Below are 27,215 nucleotides of genomic sequence, written 5' to 3' on the forward strand. Positions count from 1 at the left end.
GCCTTTTTTGGACTGGTTTCTTTCATTTAACAATATGTATTTAAGATTCTTTCATTCATCGCTTGGCTTGATAGCTCATTCTTTTTTATTGACAAATAGTAATATATTATATGGATATATATTCTATTGATTATCCAACATATTGAAAGACATACTGGTTGTTTCCACTTAAAAATTATTTTTTTTTAGGGGCGCACGGGTGGCTCAGTGGGTTAAAGCCTCTGCCACGGCTTGGGTCATGATAATTTTTTTTAAAGATTCTATTTATTGGGACTCCTGGGTGGCTCAGTTGGTTGGACGACTGCCTTCGGCTCAGGTCATGATCCCGGAATCCCGGAATCCCGGAATCCCAGAATCCCGGAATCGAATCCCGCATCAGGCTCCCAGCTCCATGGGGAGTCTGCTTCTCCCTCTGACCTTCTCCTCGCTCATGCTCTCTCTCTCACTGTCTCTCTCTCAAATGAATAAATAAAATCTTTAAAAAAAAGATTCTATTTATTTAACAGAGATCAAAAGTAGGCAGAGAGGCAGGCAGAGAGAAGAGAGGAGGAAACAGGTTCCCTACTGAGCAGAGAGCCGGATGCGGGACTCGATCCCAGGACTCTGGGATCACGACCCGAGCCGTGGCAGAGGCTTTAACCCACTGAGCCACCCAGGGGCCCCTTAAAAATTATTTTAATAAATTGCAAACTTAAAATGAATCAGCAAAAATTTATACATAAATATCAAGCACAATATTTAAGGCCTTTAAAAAAATGAATTATTCAAGTTTTATTTTGAAATCTAAAACTAAGATTTTTGAAATGTATATTTGAAAACATAACTTCTTTAGTTCTGTAAATACAGTTCACATTGAGAAAAAGAATGAAAAAAGAAAAACCTTGATGGTCTGTTCTGTGAAAAAGAGTATAAATGTATAACTTGTGTAATACATTTGTAGTACTTATGTATTACTTACTATTCAGAAGACAGGTTAGACCCAATGTGTGATAATTATCTTGATGTACCTTTGGGCTTAAAATGAATGAAAATGGCTGATAGGTGAGGAGGGCAGCTTTCTTCTATCAGGAAACGTTTAATCACGGGCTGGGGTCAGACCAGAGCAGATGACCTCTGAGTTCTCTTTCAGCTTTTATTCCATAACCTGGGCTTCTACTAATGAGCGCAACATGTTTTTAATTGCTTTAGCTCATCATGCACAAATTGATGCTGCTAATATAAATGCATTTAGTTTATTACTTTTCAGGGCCCCCAAGAAACCCTTAGCAATTTGCTTTATGTATGAGAAGAAATGAACCCCTATGTCCTTAGAATCAAATTGAGAACATCTATTCATTCAAACCAGTAGTATTAGTTTCCTAGGGCTGCTGTAATAAATTGGCAGAACCAGAGGCACCTGAGTGGCACAGTCAGTTAAGCAACCAACTCTTGGTTTCAGCACAGGTTGTGATCTCAGGGTCTTGAGATCAAGCCCTGCATCAGGCTCTACACTCAACACAGAATCTGCTTTTTCCTCTCCCTCTGTTTCTCTCCCTGCCCTGCCACACCCTCCCCCGCCCCCTGCCAGCTCACTCTCTCATTCTCTCAAATAAAGAAAGAAATAAAAATCTAAAAAAAAAAGTTGGTGAGATATTTTTATCATTCTCTATCTGACATTAACTCCTTAGTCTAGTTTTTCCTTCCTGTAGCCCTGCCAGTCTTTCTGCCCCAAGTGCTTTCTAAGAAATTTCTGCTTTCACTTCCTCCAGGAAGACTTCCCTGACCACTGTTGTCTTACTCATCCTTACAGGCCCAGCATCTAGTGTGGTCCCTGGCATGTGAACAGAGTTTAATGAATATTTGTTGAAAAAATAAGTGAACCTATGAAAGGAGAACAATAATGTTATCCACCTTTCTTTTGAGTTATGGAGAAGTGGTTAGTTTTCAATGATGCCTGGGGAATTTCAGCAAGATGAGACTTCATAGGAGGTCTGTTCATTCTAGAAAACCTTTCCATTGAAACCACATCACAAATATTTAAAGAAAATAAGATGTTTAACCTAAACTGTTTTGTTTCTTGTATTCTCGAGGACCAAGAATGTAGGGAATTAAAGATAAATGCCACGCTTTCCATGGAGCCAATTATTTTAATTAACATTGAGCAATTCTGGACAATGGAAGTTTTTTGTTGTGTCGTGTTTGGGAATGAGGAGGATTGAGTTCTTCTGATGAGGCTCCATGATATCACTAGGACGGTGGGTGAAAGAGATAAGAGGCTTTATTCAGACTGTGAAACTTCTGTTGTTGTAGAGAAGCCCCAGTTGGACTTACCAGAGATAACTGGCTTAATGAAAAGGAGTTTAGGGTCCCCTGGGAGGCATAGTAGGTTAAGTGGATGACTCTTGATTTTGATTCAGATCATAATCTCAGGGTTGTAAGATCGAGCCCCACATCTGGCTCCATGCTAAGTGTGGAATCTGCTTGAGATTCTCTCTCTTCCTTGCCCTCTGCCCCCTGCCAAAGGCAATTTAAGGGCACATTTGAGGCTTTGAAATTGACTTAAAAATTGAAGTTGCTGTCCTAAAAGCCAGCTAGTTGCTGAGAAACCACCTCTTCCCACAGTAGCTTTTTGAGAGGTAATTCATGGTTTCAAAAACCATAAATGGTGTTTTTGAGACGGAAGCTTTATCCTGAATTGAATGTTATTTTCACCTGGGGTTAGAGGCTCGGAGGCCCAAGTGCTAAAGTAGAGTTTCAAGGTTTTTTCCTCTTGAAGAGAGTTAATGAATGTATTGGACTTGTTTTCTCATGGCCTGACTATTGGGAGAGAATTGCCTGACTCTAACTCTCTAGCCCACACTTAATGGGTTTGACCTTGAACATGAACCCTCAAACTTACTCTGGTAACTGGCTGGGGAAACAAGCTTCAGGACTAGTGTTTGTTGGATTGCAGAGTAACCGTGACCACTGTCAATGGAATATTCCACTTCTGGTGGAGGATTTTATAAATATTTGGAGTTGCTTTTGAGAATCCCCAAGGTGAATATGGACAGAAAAGACTGAAAATAAGGTTTTACCATTTAGAGGCAAAACTACAGATATCTAAGTTTGTTTGGTGATTTTTAGCACCTCTGTCAACAACAAACCCAGCAACAATCATTGGTGCCCACTTTGCGTCAGGCAACATTTTGGCACTGGGGTCATATCAGTGCCCCCACCTTGCTTACATTCCAGGGGAAGCGATATTTAGCAAAACACACATCAACTAATAGAATGTTAGAAGATGACAAATGTTATGGAAAAAAGCAGAGCAGGGTAAAGAGAATGGAATGTGGGGGTAGAATGCAGTAGGAAAAATGACAACCAGATGGGCCTCCTTGAGAAAAGGAGATTCCTGCAGGAAGTGAGAAGTTAGCCATTTGACTAATAAGGGACCAACAGATGAAGGCAGGGAGACTAGCCAGTTGGGGGCCACTCAGGCAGGATGGTTCTGGTATGCTGTAGGACTGGAATGGCTGGAGCAGAGTGAAAAGAGGGAAGAAGAAAAGGTCAGAAGGGCAATGCCAGGTCAAATGATGCTAGGTCTCATAGCCTAGCTCATGGTTTTACTCTGAGTGGAAGGGGAGCCACCGCAAAACTTTGATCAGAGGAATAACATGATCTGACTTGAGTTTTAAAGAGATCCCTATACTGCTGTGTTGGAAATAGCCCACAGATGTGAGGGGAGAGGCAGAGAGAACAGTGGGAAGGCAATCTCGGGAAATGCAGCTGAGGGATGATGGAGATGTGGACCTGTGATCAGAAGTAAAAAATCGAGATGTGGACCAGTTATGGGCATGTGCTGACGGTAGAACTATCTTGATTTCTGGGTGAATGTGGTGCATGAGAAACAAGGAGGCAAAACCCTATGTTTTTTTTGCCTGGACGAGGAAAATGAAGAAGCTGCTATCAACTGGGTTGAGGGGGGCCGCAGGTAGTGCCATGTGTGTTGGGAGCGAGGGGTGTAGATCAGGAATTCAGTTTTGTCTACCCAAGTGCAAGTAACAGCCAGTCTTAAGAGCTAACTTGCCTCAAGCTTATGCGCTCCTTGCTTGCTGACCCAAGCCCCTTGGCGTGCAGGGGCCTTGAGGAGTGAAGGACCAGAATTTCCCAGAAGATAAGCCTGACCACACTGGAAAGAAAACAGCTGCAGCTGATGCCAGCAAGGCTATTCAGGGTCATGTCCACCCTGGACTAACTGCCCGGGCACCTGCTTCTCCTGTACAGAGCAGCCCCCTTCCCTGTCCCCCCCCCCCCCCCCACTATCCTGCCTTCCCTTTTAAGCCCTTGCGGCTTCTCCTGGACAGGGAGGATGGTCTTCGGGGCATTAGTCCACTGTCTTCCCAGGTTGCCTCCTTCCTGAAATAGAACACCCTTTCCCTTCCCAAAAGCACTGCCATCTCAAGTATTGGTTTTCCAGGAGGGTGTTAGCCCTACCTGAGTTCAGAACCGTTTCTCTGTGCAGTAACAGAAGGTAAGTAGTAGGAACTGAACATACAAACCTGAGTTCAGAGGCCAGGTCAAGGTGGGAAATACACATTTGGGAGTCAGCTTACAGGTATTATTTAAAAGGACACCTGAGTGGCTCAGTCGGTTAAGCATCTGTCTTCAGTTCCAGTCATGATTTCAAGGTCCTGGGATGGAGCCCCACATCAGGCCCCTGCTTCATGGGGAGTCTGCTGCTTCTTTTGTCCCTAGCCCTGTCCATGCTCTATTTCTTTCAAATAAATAAGTAAAGTATTTTTAAAATTTTTTAAAAATAGAGCCCCTGGGCTGGGTGAGATGACCAAAAGTGAGTTGGTGGAAATGAGGACCAAGAAGTGTCCCCCAAATGCTCCTCTGTGTAGAGTCAGGGTGGAGAGGAGGAACCACCCAGAGAGACTGAGAGGAGAGACCAGGGAGCAAGGACAAAAATGAAGAGAGCCTGGCATGCTAGAAATCCAAGTGGAGAAAGTGTTCTCCAGGATAAGGGAATGATTGACAGGTGCAGGGCTGCAGAGCCTGGAGCACAATGCATGCCAGCCGTTACCTGCAGCAACACGGGGGTTTTCAATGACCTTGCAATCTGAGTGAGGATGAAAACTAATTGAAGTGGATATAAGGAAGGAATGGAATTGGAATCAAAATATTTAGATAACTCTTTGTAGGTGTTTCGCTGCAGAAGGAAGCAAAGAAGTGAAGCGGTTGCTCGTGCAGAAAGTGGGGTAAGAGTGTTCTAAAAACAGGAAAATAGCAGCAGATATGGTGATGGGAATGATAAGTACAAGATGAAACATTGACAGTTGGGAGGTGGGTGGACCACTGGTACAAAGCCTTCAGAGAGAGAGGGCTACGGGGAGAGAATGTTCTCTGACTTGGAGCAGGGAAAGGGCATGGGCAGTAGCTGGTCCAGCTGCAGGGCAGAGGGGAACAATGCTGGTGGCCAGACACTCGTGGTGGCTGCAATGTGTGGGTGTTCAGGTTTCTCCTCTTTCTCAGCGAGTTAGAATTCAAGGTCCTAAGTTGAGAGTGGGAATCTAGGGGAAGGAAGTGTTGAAGGTTTGGAGAAAGAGGAAATAGTGAGAAATCGTGTCGAGGGCAGTGGAGAGAGTCTGAACAAGGACGCACAGTCTCATGTACAGCCATTTGCAGCTTGTGTAGCCTAATGCATGCTCTAGCCAAGGGACAAATAAAAATAAAGTCAAGGAGGTCAAAGGTATATGCAAGGCATTGTTTAGAAATCTCCAGATGTCCATTGACTTGCAACCTCTCTGTGTTAGTCTGTTAAGGTTCTTATAACAAGATACCCCAGACTGGCTTCAACAACAGACGTTTATTTTCTCACAGTTTTGGAGGTGGGAAGTCCAAGGTTCGGTTTGGTTTCTTCTGAGGTTTGTATCATTGGCTTGCAGAAGGTCACCTTCTGGCTGTCTTCACATATTTCTGTAAAAACACCGATCAGATTAGACCAGGACGACCCTGTCAGGGTCATGACCCTGTTAGCCTCATTTTAACTTAATCCCTTTGAAGGCCCTATCTCCAAACACAGTTACATTTGGAGGTACTGGGGTATCAGGGCTTCGTTACATGAATTTTGAGGGCACACAATTTAAACCACAACATTGTCCATCTATGCAATGCATCCCAGAGAATCATCTCAACATACACTTTACTTGTGTATGTTTGCTTTAACTTTCTGTCCCCAGAATACAAAATTTATACAGATTCTCCCTTTGGGAGCCTTAGATGGAAGGAGCTGTTTTTCTAAGAGGTAGGGTTGGTATCTTCCTTACTCTCCAATGTTTGCAAACTTTTTCAATCCACAGTAAAAATATAGACTTTGTATTTGACTCAGTACAGACACATATAAATATGTAACTGACAAGTTCGCACAAGTCAGTGCAATGTGCTTTGATGTCCAAGACATTTTCTGTTCTTCTCCATTTTATTTTTCAAATTTATTTGAGATAAATAAATAAATAATAACTATATAGTTATAGATAAATAATAGTGCAGCAAGGAAAGAATGGGCTATTGATTTAACAAAAACTTGGATTCTATCCATTGAGAGGCCAGAAGGAGGGGAATGGGGCATGAAGGAGAGATAAACTCCCTATTCAACATAACAGGAAAGAAATTTCTCAAAGAGTTGAATAGAGGTATAGAAAACATGCCAATTACTTTAAAATAGGGAAACAAAGCATAGAAGAAACAGTTAAGAATGGGCAGAGAAGCTGCCACTAGGGAGAGCAGGATGTCACAGGATATGAGGGCTGAGGAGGTGTGACCGAGAGCTTTTTGTTTTTTGGTAGCTTCTGAGCGGTATTTGACTTTTTAAACTTTATATATAGATTGCTTGATAAAAATGAAAAAGAATGTATAAAAATACACATAAGATATGTAGCCACCCTGTTCTGCAGACTTTTAGGGATAGTCCGGTTGAATTTCCTGCTACATACCCAAACCTCCACACCAAATGTTTATAGATTTTTACTCAAAATGCCAAACTGTGCATTCGCAAGTGCTTGCATTTTAGACCAGAGGTTCCCAACCCTTTTCCAATGTATGAAGACACCTGTTTCTTTAAAAAGAGAGATAGGCAGTTCTCCAAAAGAAGACTGTCCACTTGGTTAATTTTTTTTTTTTTAATCTATCTTCATTCTTTCAAATCCAAGTTTACCAAGCAACATTCTGGTGATAATTTTTCTTCCTGTATAAATTTGTCTGTAAGTAAAATTGTGTTTGGCATTATTACTTTTCCTTGTAAGTGAATAAATCAGCATTCCGTATTATACAGCAGTTTCTATGAATGGCTTTTTTTTTTTTTTTTTTTTTTTTTAGCATGAGTCTTCAAGAAAATCCTCAAGTCTGGGTGCCCAGCAGTAAGAAGGTTCAGCACTTCCAAAAGAACAGGCCAAAGACAGGATGATGGAATGATGGATACAGGTACTCCTGCCTTAATCCCAGCTGTTCTGTAGGTGACATCTCTCCATCTTGTCTTTTAAAATCTCACACCCTAACCTGATACAGAACCCGCATTCCCCATACTGTTGCAACTTTGAGTTTTCCTGGTAGGGAAAGTCCCCAACTATAGTGTTCTCTCCAGGAAAAGTGGGCTAAGGTGGAGTTTTGACTTTAATTTGGAATCTATTTTATATTGATTATTTAAACCATTTTCATAAACTACCACTTACATGTTATCTTGATTCATTCAACAGTCATCTCAATCAATGAACAAAACACTTTGTTGGGAGAGATATGATTACAAAGATGGATTATGAGAATGTAGAAGTAACCCAAGTGTCTGAAAGGATAAGCAAAATGTGGTATCTACATATAAGGGAATATTATTCAGCCTTGAAAAAGAAGGAAAGACTGACTCATGCTAAAACAGGGGTGAAAGTGGGAAACATTCACTAAGTGAAATAAGGCAATCCCCAAAAGACAAATACTGTATCATTTCATATATTTGAGGTCCCTAGAGTTGTCAAATTCAGAGAGAGAGAAAGTAGAATGGTGGCTGTTAGAGGCTGGGGTAGGAAGGAATGGGGAGTTGTTATGGCACAGAGTTACAGTTTTGCAAGATGGAAAGAGGTTATGGATGATGGGGTTATGGGTGGTGGTCATAGTAGCATAACCACATGAATGTGCTTAATATCACTGAACTATATACTTAAATATGATTAACATGGTCAATTTTATGTTATGTATATTTTACTACAATAAAGAAAAAAAAGAAAAGACAGATTATGGCTCCTGTCATAGGGTGCTTACAACCTCTAGGAGAGGCCTAACAGCAAGGTTAGCATTATAGAGATGCAGACTAAAGATGTAGGTTAATGCTGAGGCCAGCCCATTTCACAAAGAAACTAATACGAGACGTAGGCCATTATACAATTTCCTCAAATGCTTCAGATCCGTTGAATCTCCCATTCCTACTTGAAAACCATAAGGCACAGGGCAACCTGACCGCCTTGTGCCTTTGTTTTCTGGCTCTCCTCCCTGGTTTGGACCTGAGAACCCCTCTGGCTCATCAGATGGCCCGCCGCCCGCAGTGCATCTCCAGGTGCATAGGTGGCGCTGTGACTCTGGCCTCTTTACCACCACCACCTCCCCACCCTAGCCCACCCCGCCCCGCCTCGGTGACCCTTACTTCCGCCTCCGGTGCCCGCCTCTCCTCGTAGGAACCCGGCTGCGCAGTCTCCGGCCGCGGGCCTGTGGAGAGCATGGCGGCGTCTTCAAGTGGAGAGAAGGAGAAAGAGCGGCCGGGAGGCGGTTCTGGAGCGGCCGGCGGTAACAGCACGCGAGAGCGACTGCTGTCTGCCCTGGAAGATCTGGAGGTCTTGTCGAGGTAATGCCTTCGGCCTCAGGGCCTGACTGGGCTGGGCGGGGAGGACTGACTGTGGGTCTGCCGCCCTGGGTGGCAGGGTGGGTTCGTTTCTGGGGCTCCCCGGGGAGGCCGCGCTCCCAAAGATGGTGAGCGTGGTATCGTGGACTTGGTGTCCACAGTCCTCCGGCACTCCGAGACGGCAGCCCACTCCACCCTCCTTAGGGGACATTTTAGAAATGACAGTGATGCTGGAACCCCGACGTCGTCAGAACCGTAGCGGACCTTACAGGTCGCCAGGTGTGAGTACCTTCGTCCACGGACTCTCGACACACCTTTAAGGAAACCCCCCCTGGGTCCCAAACGCTGGAAGACGGTAGTGAGGGGGAGACTAGTTGCGGACACAGAGCGCCTAGTGTCAAGGGGAAGTAACAGACGTAAACAGACATCATGGTGCGGAGCCTGTTCTTAACAGAGGTGTGCGCTCCGGGTTACTGAAACTCGAGGACTGTAGGTTCCCGTCTCAGTTGTAGTCAGGGCAGGCTTCTCGGAGAAAGGACTGCAGGGGAAGAAGGAGTTCACCGCATTCTGTAGGTAGCAGGTAGTTGGAATAGCAGGTGCAAACGCCTGGAGGCACGAGCACTCGCGACTTGGTGCAGTTGCAAGTTTGGGGCGGCTGGAGTTCAGCGAGTATGGAAGAGATAGAAGCTGGATGTCACTCCCCTTATTCTGCCATCGTTCGTGGTAGTTTGTGAAGTTGAAGCCTTTAACTCTGTTACATTCACTTGGATGCTGAAATTGTTTTGGTTCTTCCTCCTAAAAGGTTGCTCAGATTTGACCTATTGTTCCCAACCCCACCGTCCTATCTTTTGATGCAGCCTCCCTACAGTTTCACTTGGCTTTATGCTTCTGCGCTTTCTATATTGCCACAGCAGAGCTATCTTTTTTTAAAAGCATCTCATGTCACTTTTTTCTGCTTTAAAAGAGTTGGTAGGTTCCTGATGCTCAGTGAGATACAGTCCAAATGTCTAGTCTAGTGTGTCACTTTTCCGTAAATAATGTTTACTTCTGAAGAAGTGACACCCCCTTTGGGAAGTAGTGGCTGCTGCCTTTTGTTCTGAGTGAATCTTGGTCTTTGAATTTTAAATCTTTGTCTTAGTATATTCAATGAACTATTACTTCTCACCCTTCTACTCTGGAGCCCAGTAAATTCATTTCTTTTCTGAGTTTACATGCAGTAACGTAATTTGTCTGTTTTGTGACCTGGTATATATTTCACATTCATCAAGTTCGGAAACTTTTTCTGAACCTAGGCACACAGGGTAAAGGTCTTTGAAAATTTCTTCTGACATTGGACAGCTTGGTAGTCAGTCTTAAGACCTTGCCTCTGGATTATTTGGCTATAGCTCTGTATACCTGAAGTGGTTTCCTGACGCTGTTGGTACCAACAGGAGTACATATACATGATCCTCACACACTCTTCCACTTGAGATAACATAAATAAGTAATTTATCAATTGTGTAAAACTTGAGACCAAATTGAAATTGTCTTGTAAATTGATCGGTTTATCTCTCCCCCTCTTTGATTGTTTCCTTAATTCCCCAGTATAGGGTTTTCTGTTTGATGAAATGTATCAAGAATCTGTTTCTGAAACTTTCCCACCTCAACTTTCTAGCTGTGCATGATTAGTTGAGGTGCTGAGTTCTCTTTTGCTTTCTCTAAACGTAGCTGTAGTTCCATTGCCCTTTCCCCAGGAATGCTAAAAACACTTTGTCATTGATTTGCAGTCCTCAATGAATCTGTTGACAAACTAGAGATAAGCTTCTTCTTTCTTGGGGTCCTTGCAGCTTGGTAATAACCGTTACTTTAAAAGTTTTTCTTTTCCTCTGATTTTCTCATGACTTAATCTGACATATTATTTTTTTTTTGTTCATCTCTAAAGAAAGACTGGGTGACAGTAAGTGAGTGAAAATTTACCTCTTTTGTGACCCTGGAGATGGTTGTTGGTGGTAGTAGGAGAGATGTCACTTTGTGGTTTGCCCCGATACTCACTGAGACTTCACAGAATGAGGCTATTCCAGTGTGATTGGCTTTCAAAAAAATCCCATTATATTAGCAATCAGATATAGCTACATGTACTGCTTGTGATCTGTGATATGTGTCATTATCCTCTTAGTGAAATTTTTCTCTTGTTTGGTTTTTTTTATGAAAAATTGGAAAGAAAAACTAATGTAACTTGTTAACTTTAAAAAATAGTGCGTTTGAAATTTAGGATATATTTTTGCTGTTACTTGATTATATAGCTTTTCAGTATATTTATTACTTTGTAAAATATGATAGAATGAGGTAATCTTTGGAGGAATTTTTAAAAATAGAAACACAAATTATAGTCTACAAGTTTCTCTTTTTTTAAAGATTTTATTTATTTGACAGAGACACAGCGAGAGAGGGAACACCTCTCCCTCAACAGAGGGAGAGGGAGAAGCAGGTTACCCGCTGAGCAGAGAGCCCAGGGGCTCGATCCCAGGACCCTGGGATCATTACCTGAGCCAAAGGCAGATGCTTAATGACTGAGCCACCCAGGTGCCCCACTACAAGTTTTTGTTAACATGTTTGTGACTCAGAACTCAATTGTTCTTCAGAAACCATGTTGATAGGAGTCTTGAGGTTTCCACACCAGCCTAATGATCTGTTTATCTAGAATTTACCTGAAGTGTAGTATACCATTAATAATATGGGATCTAACCTTCAAGTAAATTATATTTCTATGGGGAATTGTGGGTGGATCCTAATTTGATATGCCAGGAGTACAGCTTCTGTAGCTGGACAGGGCTCTATCTCCCACACCTGTAACCAGAGAGTGGACTCAGGGGTTCCTCCAGCCTCCTTTTACCATTGGGGAGGACAGAGGTTTCCACTTTGTTCTAGACTGGTACTGAACAGCACTAAGTCTTACAGGTTTTTCCTTCCCACTGTACTCCTGTACCTAAGGCAAGCTCTTTTAAGGTTTTCTGTGGATATATACTCCCCGATTTGCAAGAAAAGCAGAAAAAGGCTCATTCCACATCTCCCATCATACTTCCCATCCCCACCACTCCCACCACTGAAACCAGCCTTTGTGTAGACTCGAGGTTCTCAGCTGTTTATATCTCATCTATGGGGTAAAGAAAAAGGTTAATATAACATGCTGTCTTCATAAAATGTCTGTTAATCCATCAGCAAGTCTTATCAGCTCTACCTCCAAAATATATACACATACACATACATACATATACATATGTAAGTGTATATATACGTACATATTTAAGATTTGATTTCTTTATTTGACAGAGAAAGAGTGAGAGAGGGAGACGCAGGCTTCCCGCTGAGAGGGAGCCCTACTTGGGGCTCTATCCCAGGGATCAGGACCAAGTCTTTGGCAGATGCCCAACTACTAAGCCACCCAGGCGCCCCCCAGAGTATATTCTGAGTCTGTACACGTTTCACCTGTTTGCATTACTATTGCTAAATCTTAGTGGCTAGGACTTCATCAGAGCCAATGTTATTTTTTGCCTGGAATACTACAGAAGCTGCTTAACTTGATTTCCATTCTACCCCTCTTAAAATCCTTTCTCCAGGTAGCTTAGCAGGTTGCTTAAAAACATAAATCAGTTCATGTCATTTCCCTGTTTAAAATATTTGGTCATTTCTCACTGTACCTAGAATGAAATACTGGTCCTTTGCTGTGACCTAAAAAGCCCTAACACGATCTGGCCCCTCCCTCCCTAACCATGTCCTCATTTTTGTATCCTGCTTCCCAGTACCTACTGCTGTATTCTGACCACACTTCTCAGACCCATCTTTGGACCCCTGAACTATGTCTTTTACAAGCATTCTTCTTTGTGGCTGATTTTCCTCACTCAGAGAAGCTTTCCCTAACTCCACCCATTGTAAGTGGGTGTTTTATTTAAACAATTCTTTTCTGGGCGCCTGGGTGGCTCAGTGGTTAAGCCGCTGCCTTCGGCTCAGGTCATGATCTCAGGGTCCTGGGATCGAGTCCCGCATTGGGCTCTCTGCTCAGCAGGGAGCCTGCTTCCTCCTCTCTCTCTCTCTGCCTGCCTCTTTGCCTACTTGTGATTTCTCTCTGTCAAATAAATAAATAAAATCTTTTAAAAAAATAAATAAATAAATAAATAAACAATTCTTTTCTGTTGACAGTCATATTTCATTGGTATTTATATACTGGATATTAATTTATGTAATTATAGTAATAGGTTAAACTTGCATAAATGGATCTGGTAACAAACACAACTGAGTCTTGCTGGTGAGAGCCCAAGTCACAGTGGGGCAGGGGCTGTGAATACTCAGCATGCTGTGGGTACCATGAATCCAGCAAGTCAGTTAGGTAGAGATCAGTTGATAAAGCTTCTATTGTATTTATTTTGCAAAGTTGTTTTGGTTTTTTGTTTTTCTTTTTTAGAGAACTTATAGAAATGTTAGCAATTTCAAGAAACCAAAAGTTGTTGCCACCTGATGAGGAAAACCAGGTAAGTGGCTTCTTTTTAAATTACAAACAAGAAATCCCCATAATTTCTGCAGTTTCCCTATTTACATTTACTTTGTGTGAGACAGGAAGATTGGAATATGTTAAATTATTAATTGCAACTTTTAAATTGATATTTTCTTTGAATCACTTAATATTAGGTAATATTGCTTAAAAAGAAAATATTTGGTTGGATTATGAACATTGGGGACGGTATGTGAGATGGTGAGTGCTGTGAAATGTGTAAGCCTGACGATTCATAGACCTGTACCCCTGGGGCAAATAATACATTATATGTTAATAAAAATAAGTAATAAAAAAACAATTTATGATAACTTAAAAAAAAAAGAAAATAGTTGTCTAAGGGTTTAGCAGTATTATTTTCTCTTATAGTTTTAGTTAGACATTTACTCATTTTTGTCCTTTGAATTAGCCAACAAAACTTGTTAAGTAGAGATTAAAACAATATTTGAAAGATAAAAAGTTAATGCTTTCATAAACCAATCTTTAGTTATAGGCTTGGTTCCCCTAATGCAAATTAATGGAAATAAAAGAGCATGCATTTGTTAATAGAAATTATTTTGTGGATGTTAAGTTTACAAATATTTATTTTCTTTATTCCTTTCTGTGTTTTGTAATTTTCTGCAGTGAGCAGATTTTTTTTTTTCTGATCCAAAAACTTATTAAAGAGGGTAAATGTCATTTTATGTGTTTTTTACCATAATTTTGAAAAACTTAAAAAGAAAACATCTGGGAAGGACTAACCTTTTTAATGATACGAGACAACTCTGTGCCTCATCTTATCTTAGTTTTATCTTATGATAGGTTTTGAGGGCAGAGGAATTTGATTGACTGTCAATAGAGAAGTATCATAAAACTTGTTTTCTTCAGGGACACCTGGATGTCTCAGTCAGTTGAACATCTGCCTTCAGCTCAGGTCATGATCCCTCAGTCCTGGGATTGAGTCCCAAGTCGGGCTCCTTGCTCAGTAGGGAGCCGCCTTCTCCATCTGTCTGCTTCCTCTTGCTTGTGCTCTCTCTCTCTCTCTAACAAATAAATAATCTTTAAAACTTGTTTTCTTCAAAGATTAATCCCCTCAGGTGGAGAAAGGGAATTAGATAAGGCTATAAGTAGAAAAGTTGGTAATTTTAGGGATATTAAAGTTGTTTTATGTATGTTGTTTATTTTGTTTTTAGGAAAAGCTTATAGAGAAATATGTTAATAGGGGAATGCTAGTCTCAGATACTTTATTGATAAATACCTGTGAAACTAAATAAGAATTTATTACAAATGAGGGGCGCCTGGGTGGCTCAGTGGGTTAAAGCCTCTGCCTTTGGCTCAGGTCATGATCCCAGGGTCCTGGGATCAAGCCCCACATCTGGCTTTCTGTTCAGCAGGGAGCCTGCTTCCTCCTCTCTCTACCTGCCTCTCTGCCTACTTGTGATCTCTGTCTGTCAAATAAATAAATAAAATCTTAAAAAAAAAAAGAATTTGTTACAAAATGAGCAAAATGAAATACAAGTTTTGACTTTATTTCCTAGGCATTTATTATATGCTTTGTAGGCATACTGATTATTCAGTAGGTCATAACTAAGACCTGCCAGTCAGCACTAACATTTCTTATACTTTGTAAGGACTAGCAGTTCTGTTCTTAAAAAACAATAGTACCTTGTCACATAATGTCGTTATGAGGATTTATGATACTGCGTGTTAAGTACAGATAGGAAGAGCTTATTAATGAAAGGTTATTATTATCACCACCCCAGGACAAAATTAAACCTCGTATTTAATACCATAAATTCCTGTTTAGTTTTCACTGAAACTCTTAAATATTAATGGGATGTGCCCATTTGAAAATTTATTTACTATTTTTGGAAATTCTCTTTTTCAAACCATCTTCATCATAAAGTAAAACTATTCATGACATTACAGGTTTAATATGAGTTATAAGTTTTCTTAAACATAGTAGCACAAATGTGCAACTTTAGAAGTTTTTTTAAGCATCATACATTTACCATTAAAGTATTTCTGAGATCAGTTCAACTCTGAGACAGCCATACTGAAGCATTTACTATAATTATATTGTCAAGTTTCCTTACATTATTGTTTAATACTCTGCTCATTTATTTGCTATCTAGTTGATTATGTACAATTCTGTAACTTTAAGAAAAAATTGTGCATTTTCTCATAATGTCTTTGTATCCTGTTTAGTTTTTGAGTTTTTTGTTTAAATTTTTTTCTAGTTTAATTGAGATATAGTAGAAGTACAACATTGCATTAGTTTAAGACATACAACATGATGATTTGTTATATGTATGTATTGTGAAATGGTGTATCGCTAAGCTTAGTTAACATGGATCACCTCACAAAGTTAGAATTTTTTTTTTTTTTGTGATAAGAACTTTTAAGAAGATAACAGGGAAACCATGGCACTGTTTCATGTACCTATTGGTGATTTCGGTGTCTTTGGAAAAATTTCTGTTCCATTTCTCTGTAACATTTTTAAAAACTTCTTTAAAGTTGCCAAAATTTACCATCTTAGCAGGTTTCAGGTATACAAATGCAGTATTGTTAACTTAGTCACCATTTCTGTACATTACATCCCCAGAACTTATTTGTCTTATAACTGGAAGTTTGTACCTTTTGATTATCTTCACCCATTTTGCCTACCCCCATCCTTGTCAGCCACCAATCTCTATGAATTTGGCTCTTTTAGATTCCACATGCAAGTGAGATAAATACAGTATTTGTCTTTGCCTGACTTACTTCACTTAATATAATGGCCTCAGTGTCCATCCATATTTTCACAAATGGCAAGATTTCCTTCTTTTTTATGGCTGAATAATATTTCTCTCTGTGAGTACATACATTCCACATTTTCTGCCAATTCAAAGATATACAGGTACCCGGTATTTATAGCAGCATTATCAGCCATAACCAAATTATGGAAAAAACCCAAATGTTCATCAACTGATGAATGGATAAAAAGGTGGTGTGTGTATACACGTAAGCGCGCGCGCGCACACACACACACACACGCACAGGAATATTACTCAGCCATAAAAAGAATGAAATCTTGCCATTTGCAGCAACATGGGTGGAGCTAGAGAGCATTATGCTAAGTGAAGTAAGGCAGTCAGAGAAAGACGTACCATAAGATTTGGCTTTGTAGAATTTTTTTTTTTTTTTTAGATTTTATTTATTGTCAGCGCACAAGCAGGAGGAGTGGCAGGCAGAGGGAAAAGTAGGCTCCCCTCTGAGCAAGGAGCCCAGTGCAGGACTCAATCTCAGGATCCTGGGATCATGACCTGAGCCAAAGTCAGATGCTTAACGAACTGAGCAACCCAGGTGTTCCTCATATGTGGAATTTAAAAAACAAAACAAATGATCACAGGAGGGAAAAGGAGAGGGAAACCAAGAAACAGACTCTTAACTATAGAGAACGAAGTGATGGTCACCAGACAGGAGGTGGGTAGGGGGATAGGTGAAATAGGTGATGGGAATTAAGGAATGCACTGTGATGAGCACTGGGTAATATGTAGAAGTGTGGAATCACCATATTATATACCTGAAATTGATATTTCACTGTATTTTTTTAAAGATTTTATTTATTTCTTTGACACAGAGAGATCACAAGTAGGTAGAGAGGCAGGCAGAGAGAGAGGGGGCAGCAGGCTCCCCACTAAGTCCCTGCTGAGCAGAGAGCCTGATGGGGGGGTTCGATCCCAGGATTCTGAGATTATGACCTGAGTTGAAGGCAGAGGCTTAACCCACTGAGCCACCCAGGCACCCCTCACTGTATTATTACTAACTGGAATTTAAATAAAAACTGAAAAAAAAAAAAACACCACATTTTCTTTATCAATTCATTTTTTTTTAAGATTTTATTTATTTATTTGACAGACAGAGATCACAAGTAGGCAGAGAGACGGCAGAGAGAGAGAGGGAAGCAGGCTCCATGCTGAGCAGAGAGCCTGATGCGGGGCTTGATCCCAGGTCCCTGCGATCATGACCTAAACTGAAAGCAGAGACTTAACCCACTGAGCCACCCAGGCACCCCTCCATTCATATATTGATAGATGGTTAGTTTGCTTTCATGTTCTGGCTATTATAAATAATGCTGCAATGAACATGAAGGTGCCTATAACTTTTTGAGATAATAATGTAATTTTCTTCAGATAAGTGCCCAGAATTGGAATTGCCAGATCATATGGTAGTTATATTTTTAACTTTTTAAGTAATGTCCATACTGTTTTCCATAGTGGTTGCACCAGTTAACATCCCCACCGTCAGTACACAGGGGTTCTCTTTTCTCCACATCTTTCACAACACCAACTCTTCTCTCTTGTTTTTTGATTACAGCCTTTGTAACTGGTGTGAGGTGATATCCAGTTGTGGTTTTGATTTGCATTTCCCTGATGATTAGTGATGTTAAACACTTTATCATATACTTTTGGTCATTTGTGTGTCTTTGGGAAAATGTCGATTCAGTTTCTTTGCCCATTTTTAATCAGACTGTTTAGTTTGTAGAAATTTTTTTAAAGTTCTTCGTGTCAATTAAAATCATCTCAAATACCAGATTTTGGGGGAACCTCCATTATGTTATATTTTTAAGGATAAACTTTAAAATTTGTTCTTAACCTGGGAAATGAATAAACCTCATTTTGGCATATTGGTACTTCTGAAAACTAGTTTGGTTTTTTTTTTTTTATGAAGATTTTTTTTTTTTTTAATTTATTTGTCAGAGAGCGAGCGAGAGTGAGCATAGGCAGATAGACTGGAAGGCAGAGTCAGAGGGAGAAGCAGGCTCCCCGCTGAGCAAGGAGCCCGATGCGGGACTAGATCCCAGGACGCTGGGATCATGACCTGAGCCGAAGGCAGCTGCTTAACCAACTGAGCCACCCAGGCGTCTCTGAAAACTAGTTTTTTATGAAAGAATAGCATATAATTAGAAAAAGTAGAAAGTCTTGATATTAATCTGTTTTCCAAAATAATCATAGGTAGGTTATTTTTATTCTTAACATTGATTGGATGATACTTTGAGGGTGTTAAAATTTTATAGCCTAACCAATTCATATATGAGTTGTTTGCCTCATTGGAATGTCACTTTTCAGTATTCTGCTGTCTGCCTTAATCAGCTGTTATCTGACAGGTCCTGGAGTTGTTAATTCACAGAGATGGGGAATTTCAAGAACTGATGAAATTGGCACTCAATCAGGGAAAAATCCATCATGAAATGCAAGTTTTAGAAAAGGAAGTGGAGAAGAGAGACAGTGATATTCAGCAACTACAAAAACAGCTCAAGGAAGCAGAACAAATACTGGTAAGTTGATAGAAGATAAGGTAAAAAAGGATATTAATCTATTTCTGAAAAAATAAATCTTGAGGTATTTTGAAGTGGCAGAAAACTTGACTTTCCAAGTCTAAAAGTGACAGCTAGTCAGTTTGGTTAAATGAAAGGCCATTGTCATTCCCTATTTTACTTAGTATTTTCAGATGTCTGCATTGTTTTTGAACCACGTTTTCATTATTTAAAGGTTTCATAGGATTGAATTAATAGAACTGGGAAGTTTACTTTTATCCTGTCCTATTAGAAGTTTTCAGTTATTAGTAGTTTAAATCTTCAGTTTTAAAAATATTTTTAAATCAGTATAAATATGTATCATTTTATAAATGGATTAAAATTTATATTAATTTAGTCTGACACTCTAAGTGGGATCTGGTATTTTGTTTTTCTTCTTCTTGGCTATTGTTTGAAAACAATTTCTTTGCTATTATTTGCCCAGTTATTTCACTAAATACTAAACAATGTAACTGTTATATGGTGGTATTGCAGAAATAGCTGAGTTTGATTCTCATATGGACCAGACATTGAGGGAATTTTTATCCCTGATTCATCTTCAAAATGTGTCAAAACAGGCTCCAGTAAATAGAAACCTGAGTGGTTCAGGGTGAATTAACCACTCCTGCTGCAGAAATGACCCCAAGTAAATGCTTTTTAAAAAAATATGTAATGAAATCTATTTTCCATTAGGAAAGTAATACTTACTAAAAGATATTCAGAAAATAAAGAGAGGTAGAAGGAAGAAGAAAAAATTGTGTTAGTCTCTCTATTCAGATTGCCATTAGTCTTTTGTGCATTTTATTTCAGTCTCAGACTTTTTTTTTTTTTAATTTTCCAGTAGGCTTATAATTGATTTTTAAATTGAAGTCTGGTTGACACACAATATTACATAGTTTCAGTTTACAACATAGTGATTTTTTTCCCAGACGTTTTCTATTTTTTATCTCGTAATTAGTAGGATAGTAAGTGGATTTCTATTACTATTTTTTAATTTTTTTTAATAAAGTATTTTTTTTTTTTTTAAGATTCTATTTATTTATTTGACAGAGAGAGAAAGATCACAAGTAGGCAGAGCAGGCAGAGAGAGAGGGGGAAGAAGGCTCCCCACCAAGCAGAAAGCCTGATGCGGGGCTTGATCCCAGGAAGGCAGAGGCTTAACCCACTGAGCCATGCAGGTGCCCCTTATTTTTAAAACTTAAGCATTTTTCTTATATTGTATTCTCTTTGTTTAGCTTTTCAACTTTCTGTTATAAATAATGCTTTGAAGAATATCATTGCAAAAAGTTGTCTTTTTCTTCTGCATTTCAGATTTTGTTCTTTAGATTTGATTTCCAAAAATGTTGTTAACGAGTTAAAGATAGTTAACACAAGGACTGTAAAAAGACTGAATTTTATGATTTAGGTAATAACAACTAACATTTATTGATCACTTGTGCATCAGGCCTTGTGCTTGTTTGCAGATTACATGGATTATCTCAATCTCCTTAGTAATTATGCTAGGTTAGTACCATTATTCCATTTTACAGATGAGGAAACTGAGGTTTTAAATTAATAGTTACCTTGCCCAGGAAGAGTGAAAAGTAGAGAGATGGAACTTAAACTCATTTCTCAACTCCATACTCTTGACCACTGTGTTAACCACTGTGAAAAGTGGAGAGATGGAACTTAAACTTATTTCTCAACTCCATACTCTTAACCACTGTGTTGAGGATGTATATACTAACATAACTTCATTTTACCCTTTAATGTAACTGGGAGGGGTGGGTTGTTGTGGGAGTTTTCATTATAACAGTCATTAAGCATAGAGGTAATGGTAATGTCTAAATGAGTAAGACTATCAATCCAAGAATGTGTCTTGTAAATGAGAAAAAAATATTTTGGTATTTTTATCTTTGAACTAAATGTGAGAATAGGATGCTTTGGGACTGGTATATGATGTGGATCTCTTATACATGTCTAATAGAAGGCATAAAGAAAAAAAATGTTAGGGGCTCCTGGGTGACTCAGTCAGTTAAGCGACTGCCTTTCAGCTCAGGTCATGATCCCAGGGTTCTGGGATTAAATCCCGGATCAAGCTCCCTGTTCAGCGGGGAGTCCACTTTCTCTCTGCTCCTCACCCTACTCATGGGCTCTCTCTCTCTCTTCCAAAAATAAATAAAAATCTTAAAAAAAAACCAAGAGCAGCGGGGTGCTAATTAAAATTGGTTACAGCAACCCCCAAAAAAGTAAATAATCCAATCTGTGCATTGTTTCTAACAGTTTGTAGATGAAGAGTGATTCATGAATACACATTATTACTTTCATTAACCACCTGATACAAATGATTCCCAAATAGTGTCAGAACATTACAAATAAATTGTGAAGATCTCCAGCTTTTGCATTTTGTTCCTGTGGGATTATGATTTTATGAATTAAGGCAAAACTTCTGCTTGATATAGTTAAGAGTAAACCATGTTTCTTTTTTTAATATTCAAATTAGGCAACAGCTGTTTACCAAGCAAAAGAAAAACTCAAATCAATAGAAAAAGCAAGAAAAGGTAAGAACTATGGGAATATTGAATGACTTTCTGAAAAGTCCCCAGTTTTGGTTTCAAGAAATGAATGAGAGTATTATTGGTAATCATTTGCTGCTATTGAAATGATTCCAATAAATTTTTATTACAAAGTGTCTACTAGATGCTAGCACTGTGCTATGTATTATTGGGAAGTTTTCACACTTTTTCAGGCTCTAGGAAGCAATAATATAAGGCAAGTTATGGCTGTGTATCCATATGTGCAGTAAAGAGAATGAGTTATTAAATTGTTGGGAGAGGGGAAGAGAACTGTGAGCTGGAAGCAAGTGGGATGTGAATTGGATCTTAAAAGACAGGACAGAAAGTGAAAGAGAATGTGCAGTGGGCAGCTGGGGTGGGACTAGAGTGTCCTGAAGTCAGAACTAGATGTGCTTTGGGACATGTGCACATTTAATGGTGCAGATGCCCAGCCTGCCTTTTCCTGTCCTCCTCCTCTCTTTAAAAGACTTCCATTTTGGATTTTTGAGTTTAGGTACTAAAAGTTAGAGTGAAAATTTTGGTTACTTGATTTTAATGGTTTGTAGATGATTTGCCTATAGTCATCTCAAAATTTTGTAACTCTCCTCTTCTTTTCCTGTTTCAGATAACTACTGTTCATGTTTGGTTTTTAGATGTTTAGATGTTTTTGTTTTTTAGATGTTTAATACAAATATAACAGTACAAATACATATATGTACATATTCAAAAACAAAAACCGGGTCATGCTACACATATTATTTAGCAGCTTACTTTTTTTAATCTAATGAATATATTGTGGACATGTTTCTACATAGGCCTACTTATAATCGTAGAGTCACATCAGGCCAACGATTGAGTGGTATAGTGTGAACTGCTGCTCTAAATTAATAGCTTAGATATCACTGGAAGACAAAACACTCTTTCCTCTTTTATTTGTACTCATTGTTGCTTTGAGAACAGTAAGAATATTTAATGGTAGTTAATAATTGAGATTAGTGAATTTAGTCATGCTAATGTCCCAAATTTGATACTTTGTTAGCTGTTTTTTCTAGATGTCTTGTTCTTTAGTTGCGAAATCTTATGTTAAGTTTAACAATATACATATTATTAGATATTCTTAGGGAAGGTGGGCAACTCAGACTATCCTATTTTCAGATAATTTAAAATTAATTATGATGTGTACATCTATATAGTTGTAAGTTACTGGACTAACGTTACTCTCTCCTCTTGACTTTCAGGTGCCATCTCCTCTGAAGAAATAATTAAGTATGCACATAGGATTAGTGCAAGTAATGCTGTATGTGCCCCACTGACCTGGGTTCCAGGTAAAATACTTCTCTTTTTATTAGGCATATTGGTTTTAAAAATTTTTAGGTGACTGTAATTTTAAACATAGAATGATTTAAACATAGAATGTATTTATCCTTAGAAACATCTGCTATATATTTTCATTTCTTTAATATCTTATAAGAAATAATATGGGTCATGGGTTTTATTAGTTTGGTTTTCTACAAAACTTTTGCTACAGGGACTGTGTGTCCTTTTTTTTTTTTTTATTCTATAATAAAAAAAAATTATTCTATAAATTTATAGAATTTATTAGAGTGAGCGAGAGAGACAGTGAGAGAGCACAAGTGGAGAGGAGAGGGAGAAGCCAGCCGCATGTGGGACTCAGTCCCAGGACCCTGAGATCATGACTTGAGTTGAAGGCATTTGCTTAACCAACCGAGTCACCCAGGGGCTTCTGTTTCTGTCCTTTTTAAAATCATAAATTAATGTTTTAAGTACAAATGATATGTGATAATTCTAAAGCTATAGATTTATATGACAGTAACACCCAGGCTGGCCAAAAAGCCCACTTTTTAGAATCATTGGAATTTCATCAAGTGTTCTGGCCTTGGAATCAAGACCGTCCCAACTGTACAGTGATAAAGGTGAAGCACTGAGCACCCAGTAGCAAACACATGGGACTGGATAAAGCTGGGGTAATTAGAAAGGGTTAAAAAGAGTAAAAAACTGCAATATATATTGATAGTACATAAGACATTTATAAGACAGGGACCTAAGGTGGAGCAGCAATCTTCTGGGAGGAGTGGGAAATAGTATCTCAACATCCTAATTCATGATGGTGGTATTTTACTATACTAAAAATACTATGGTTAACTTACAGTTTTGGGGGTAAGTGATCTGAAGTGAGTAAGAAATATTACCAAAAAGTTGGTCCAAATCTGCCAAGTTTTCATCATCCCAAAACGAAATGGTATGCTGCCATGATTAGAAGTGAACGTTGGCTCCTGATACTCCTCCACTGGAAATTTCTAGGAATTAGTTTTTAAATGAAAAGATCAAAGAGGTTGGTTAGGAAAAGTTTTAACTTACACAGTCCTTCAAATAAGTATTCCAGTCCTGTCTTGTAAAAAAAAAAATGTATCATCTGTTTATTCTCTCAGTGTATGTATCATTTGTTATTTTCTTCTTGGAAATGTAGGCAAGTTAAAAGAATCAAGATCATTATAATTTTCTTAGTTTGTCATTTGGAATTGCTAAAATGACAGACTTTTCTCTTTTTTGTGCATAGAGAATAATATATTACTGTACAGATTCAAAGACAAAATGCATGTATTTTTAAATTTAATATATTATGCTCTTAATAGCAGTTGATAATATGACCTTATTGAAAATGGGTATTTTGAGTTTTTCAGAGTGAGTCAAGGAAAATAAGTACTTTAGAGATGATATTAATGCTTATTTTGCTTAAGATTAAATTAATTAAATTAAAAGCAGTCTTTTTTAGGGGACCCACGGAGGCCGTACCCAACTGATTTGGAGATGAGAAGTGGATTATTGGGTCAAATGAACAATCCTTCCACTAATGGTGTAAATGGTCATTTACCAGGGGATGCACTTGCAGCAGGCAGATTGCCAGGTAATGTTAATCAGAATAGTGCTTTCAAACAGACCACGGTTTTGCAGACATGATGAAGGAATATCTGACTGTTGAAGAAGTTTGAGGTTCTAGACCCAGCTCGTTTTAATAGCCAGGTTTTCTGCCATTTATCCTGCTCTCTAGTGTAAAAACTATTCTAGCTAGAGTTCATGAAATTAGAATAAATTGAGTTTTCTCTTATTTGTTAATAGGTTATTTTCCTCGGGCATTAGTCCTCTCTTTTATTATAAAAATCTAAACAGCTTTTTAAATAAAATTGTGAAATATACTGGACAAACAGAATAAGAAATACATATGTTCATTTTAAAGAATACAAAGTGAACCCACTCCTGGAAAACTCCCAAATTAACAAAATGAATAATAGCTTTTTAGGGCTTTTCAGTAACTAAATAAAATAGCACTTCTGAGAGACTTGGTTTATTCTGAATTTTGGCCTTCCTCAAGTTCTGCATATAGTTTTGTGTTATTTTTATATTTATTTTATGTTCCCCATCTTTTACCTTTTGTAGGTGACTTGCTTGGTAGAACATTTAAAAAGTATTTAGAAGATTATAAAAAAGCAAAAAACTGGGGTTTTGTTTGAGCACTCACTTTTAATATTACACCTATTTCATTTTTTCTTGTATTTTTTACAGTGTTAAAAACAGGCTCTGAATGCTTTTCTGCTTCACATTTTATTGTAAGGATGTTCCTATGTTGTTAAGAATGCTTTGTAAAACATCATTCTTAACTATCCAAAGTACAAACTGAGAACTCACTGTGTGTTAATTCCCCTAGATATCTGCATTTTTCTCATTTTTATTATTCCATATCATATGCCAGTCATAGTCTGGGAGGCAGAAACCACATCAGCAGTATGAACAAGGAAAATTTAAAGAATTACTGATTAGTAACAGAATACTCACTACTAAAGGGTAAAGAGAACTGCTTTTAAAAAATACAGTAATAACAGATGTGGGGAGCAGCTACTACATTTAGGACCAGGCAGATGACCCAAAGAAAGGACCCACTGAGAAGAGGTTTCTCCCACCCCCATCCTCAGGCTGCTATTCATATTGTGGCACCCTGGAGAGGATGTAGCTGTGGCCCACAGGATGGCAGAGAAGTTAGATGAGGTATTCACAGGCTGGAGCCAGCAAGCAGGAAATTATCCACTAGGGTTCCAGGGATCCTTGCAGGGAAGTTACCTTTAGGGTAATGGTGAGACTTAAACACTACTGAAACTTGCTGGAGGGCGAGCAAGCTCACCGCTTGATGTCTGCATGCCAGCCAGGTACCACAGGAGTGAGAAGGGAAACATCTGATCCCTTAGTCCTTTTCCCCTTGCAGAGTCCCTCCAGTGCCCTCTATTGACAAAGATTAACATTGTGGCTGCTGGCAGAGGAGAAATGTTTTCAGGGTCCGGGGAGAAGAGTGGATTTAAAGCTTAAGAAGCAGTTTAAACTTGTAATAGTGTAGAACATGTTAGCTATTTAAAATATATAGAGAGAATAATATATACGACTTAATATATATAAAAGAAACATTTGATTTGTCATTGTGACAAATCTTACAAAAGAAAATCTTTTGTCTTACAAAAGAAAATTAGGTCAACTGACTCTAAAGTTACTTAGATAAAAAAATATATATATAAATTTACTTAGATGTAAGCATGATTTTTTAAAAAATAAAATGCAGGTTCTGGTTATTAAAATACGCTTTTCTTTGATAACTTTGATCTTTGTTAATTTAGCCAAATGTACATTTTGATTCCTGGCCTTAAAAAATATTTACTTCAGATTCTGTGCATGAGGGGAAGAGTAATTAAGAAGTAAATGAATTGTTGGTAGAAGTATTATTACATATTCTTCTTTCTTTTCTACAGATGTCCTTGCTCCACAATATCCATGGCAGTCAAATGACATGTCAATGAATATGTTACCACCAAATCACAGTAATGACTTTTTGTTGGAACCTCCGGGGCATAATAAAGAAAATGAAGATGATGTAGAAGTTATGTCAACAGACTCCTCTAGCAGCAGTAGTGACTCTGATTAAACACACAAAAGACAAAATTCATACAGAATTGAATACTGTGGGGGCACTTGGGTGACTTAGTTCAGCGTTGGACTCTTGATTTTGGCTCAGGTCACTATTTCAGGGTTTTGAGATCAAGCCCTGCTTCAGGCTTTGTGCTGGGCATGGAGTCTGATTAAGATTCTCTCTCCCTCTGCCCCTTCTTCCACCTCTCTCCCTTTCTAGAAAACAGAACAGAATAGATTACTATGGAATTCTGTTTCTTAAACAGTTGCAAGCCTGTAATAAATAGCTAGGTCATACTGGCTATAGTGGAATTGTACAACCCATAAAAATCACTGGACTTTAAAGCCAAAAATCATGGTTTCAGTTCTAAACCACTAAGTAAATATTTAAAGAATAATCAAAATTTACTGTTGGGGGAAAAAAAAAGTAGTGCCACTCTACCCGGTTATGTTCCAGTTATGTTGGACTTGAACATAGTAGTTCTGGAAATAAAAGTTGAGGGAAATGACCCATGTACATACCACTAATCAGCCCCTGGAATTATTTAGAAAAGCATTCTAAATAAGGGCTGTGGATCACTGAATGTGTATATTATCTTGAAATAACAAAGCCCTCATTTGAAAGTGAAAGCTGGTAGCTTCTGTCACAACAGGGGAGATTGTCTCAATTTGTACTATCTGTAATTATTGTGATTTTTGTAAATAAACTCACTTTTGTTTGTACTCTGTATGTTGTTTTTTTTTTTAATTAAAATATACCTTCAGTGTAGGTAAGAAATTACTTCTGTAAATCCAGTTGCATTTTATATGTACGTACTTAGAATTCTGGATTGTGAATGAACATGATGTACTACATACAGCTCAGCTAATAATCATAACTAATAGGTTACACATTCTTAGAAGAAATAAAATGGAGTTGCTTTTTGTATTTTTTTCCATTAGTCTTCCCACGAGCTTTCTTTTTTTTTTTTTTAATAAGTGAAAAGCTTACCATAATGTCTAATCTTTAAAATAACACATTGGATT

At 38.6% G+C, this 27,215-nt stretch overlaps 1 protein-coding gene across 4 annotated transcripts in view; it reads left to right on the plus strand.

The window, feature by feature from the left end:
- Positions 1-26,912, plus strand: part of MED4 (mediator complex subunit 4) — a 45,014-nt gene extending 18,102 nt beyond the window's left edge. For 2 of the 4 annotated variants that reach the window (XM_082701253.1, XM_082701254.1), the window contains 8 exons: positions 7,339-7,443; positions 8,682-8,848; positions 13,284-13,350; positions 18,499-18,669; positions 21,170-21,227; positions 22,460-22,546; positions 24,016-24,147; positions 26,033-26,912. In XM_082701253.1, the coding sequence (XP_082557379.1) occupies positions 8,724-8,848; positions 13,284-13,350; positions 18,499-18,669; positions 21,170-21,227; positions 22,460-22,546; positions 24,016-24,147; positions 26,033-26,205 (813 nt within the window). In that variant the 5' untranslated portion in view covers positions 7,339-7,443; positions 8,682-8,723 and the 3' untranslated portion in view covers positions 26,206-26,912. Of the gene's footprint in view, positions 1-7,338; positions 7,444-8,620; positions 8,849-12,624; positions 12,754-13,283; positions 13,351-18,498; positions 18,670-21,169; positions 21,228-22,459; positions 22,547-24,015; positions 24,148-26,032 lie in introns of all 4 variants that reach the window. The other 2 variants (XM_082701256.1, XM_082701255.1) reach the window with 2 other exon arrangements.
- The last annotated feature ends 303 nt before the right edge of the window (positions 26,913-27,215 follow it).

This window comes from Mustela nivalis (assembly GCF_964662115.1).
Source record: "Mustela nivalis genome assembly, chromosome: 15".
Taxonomy (NCBI): Eukaryota; Metazoa; Chordata; class Mammalia; order Carnivora; family Mustelidae; genus Mustela; species Mustela nivalis.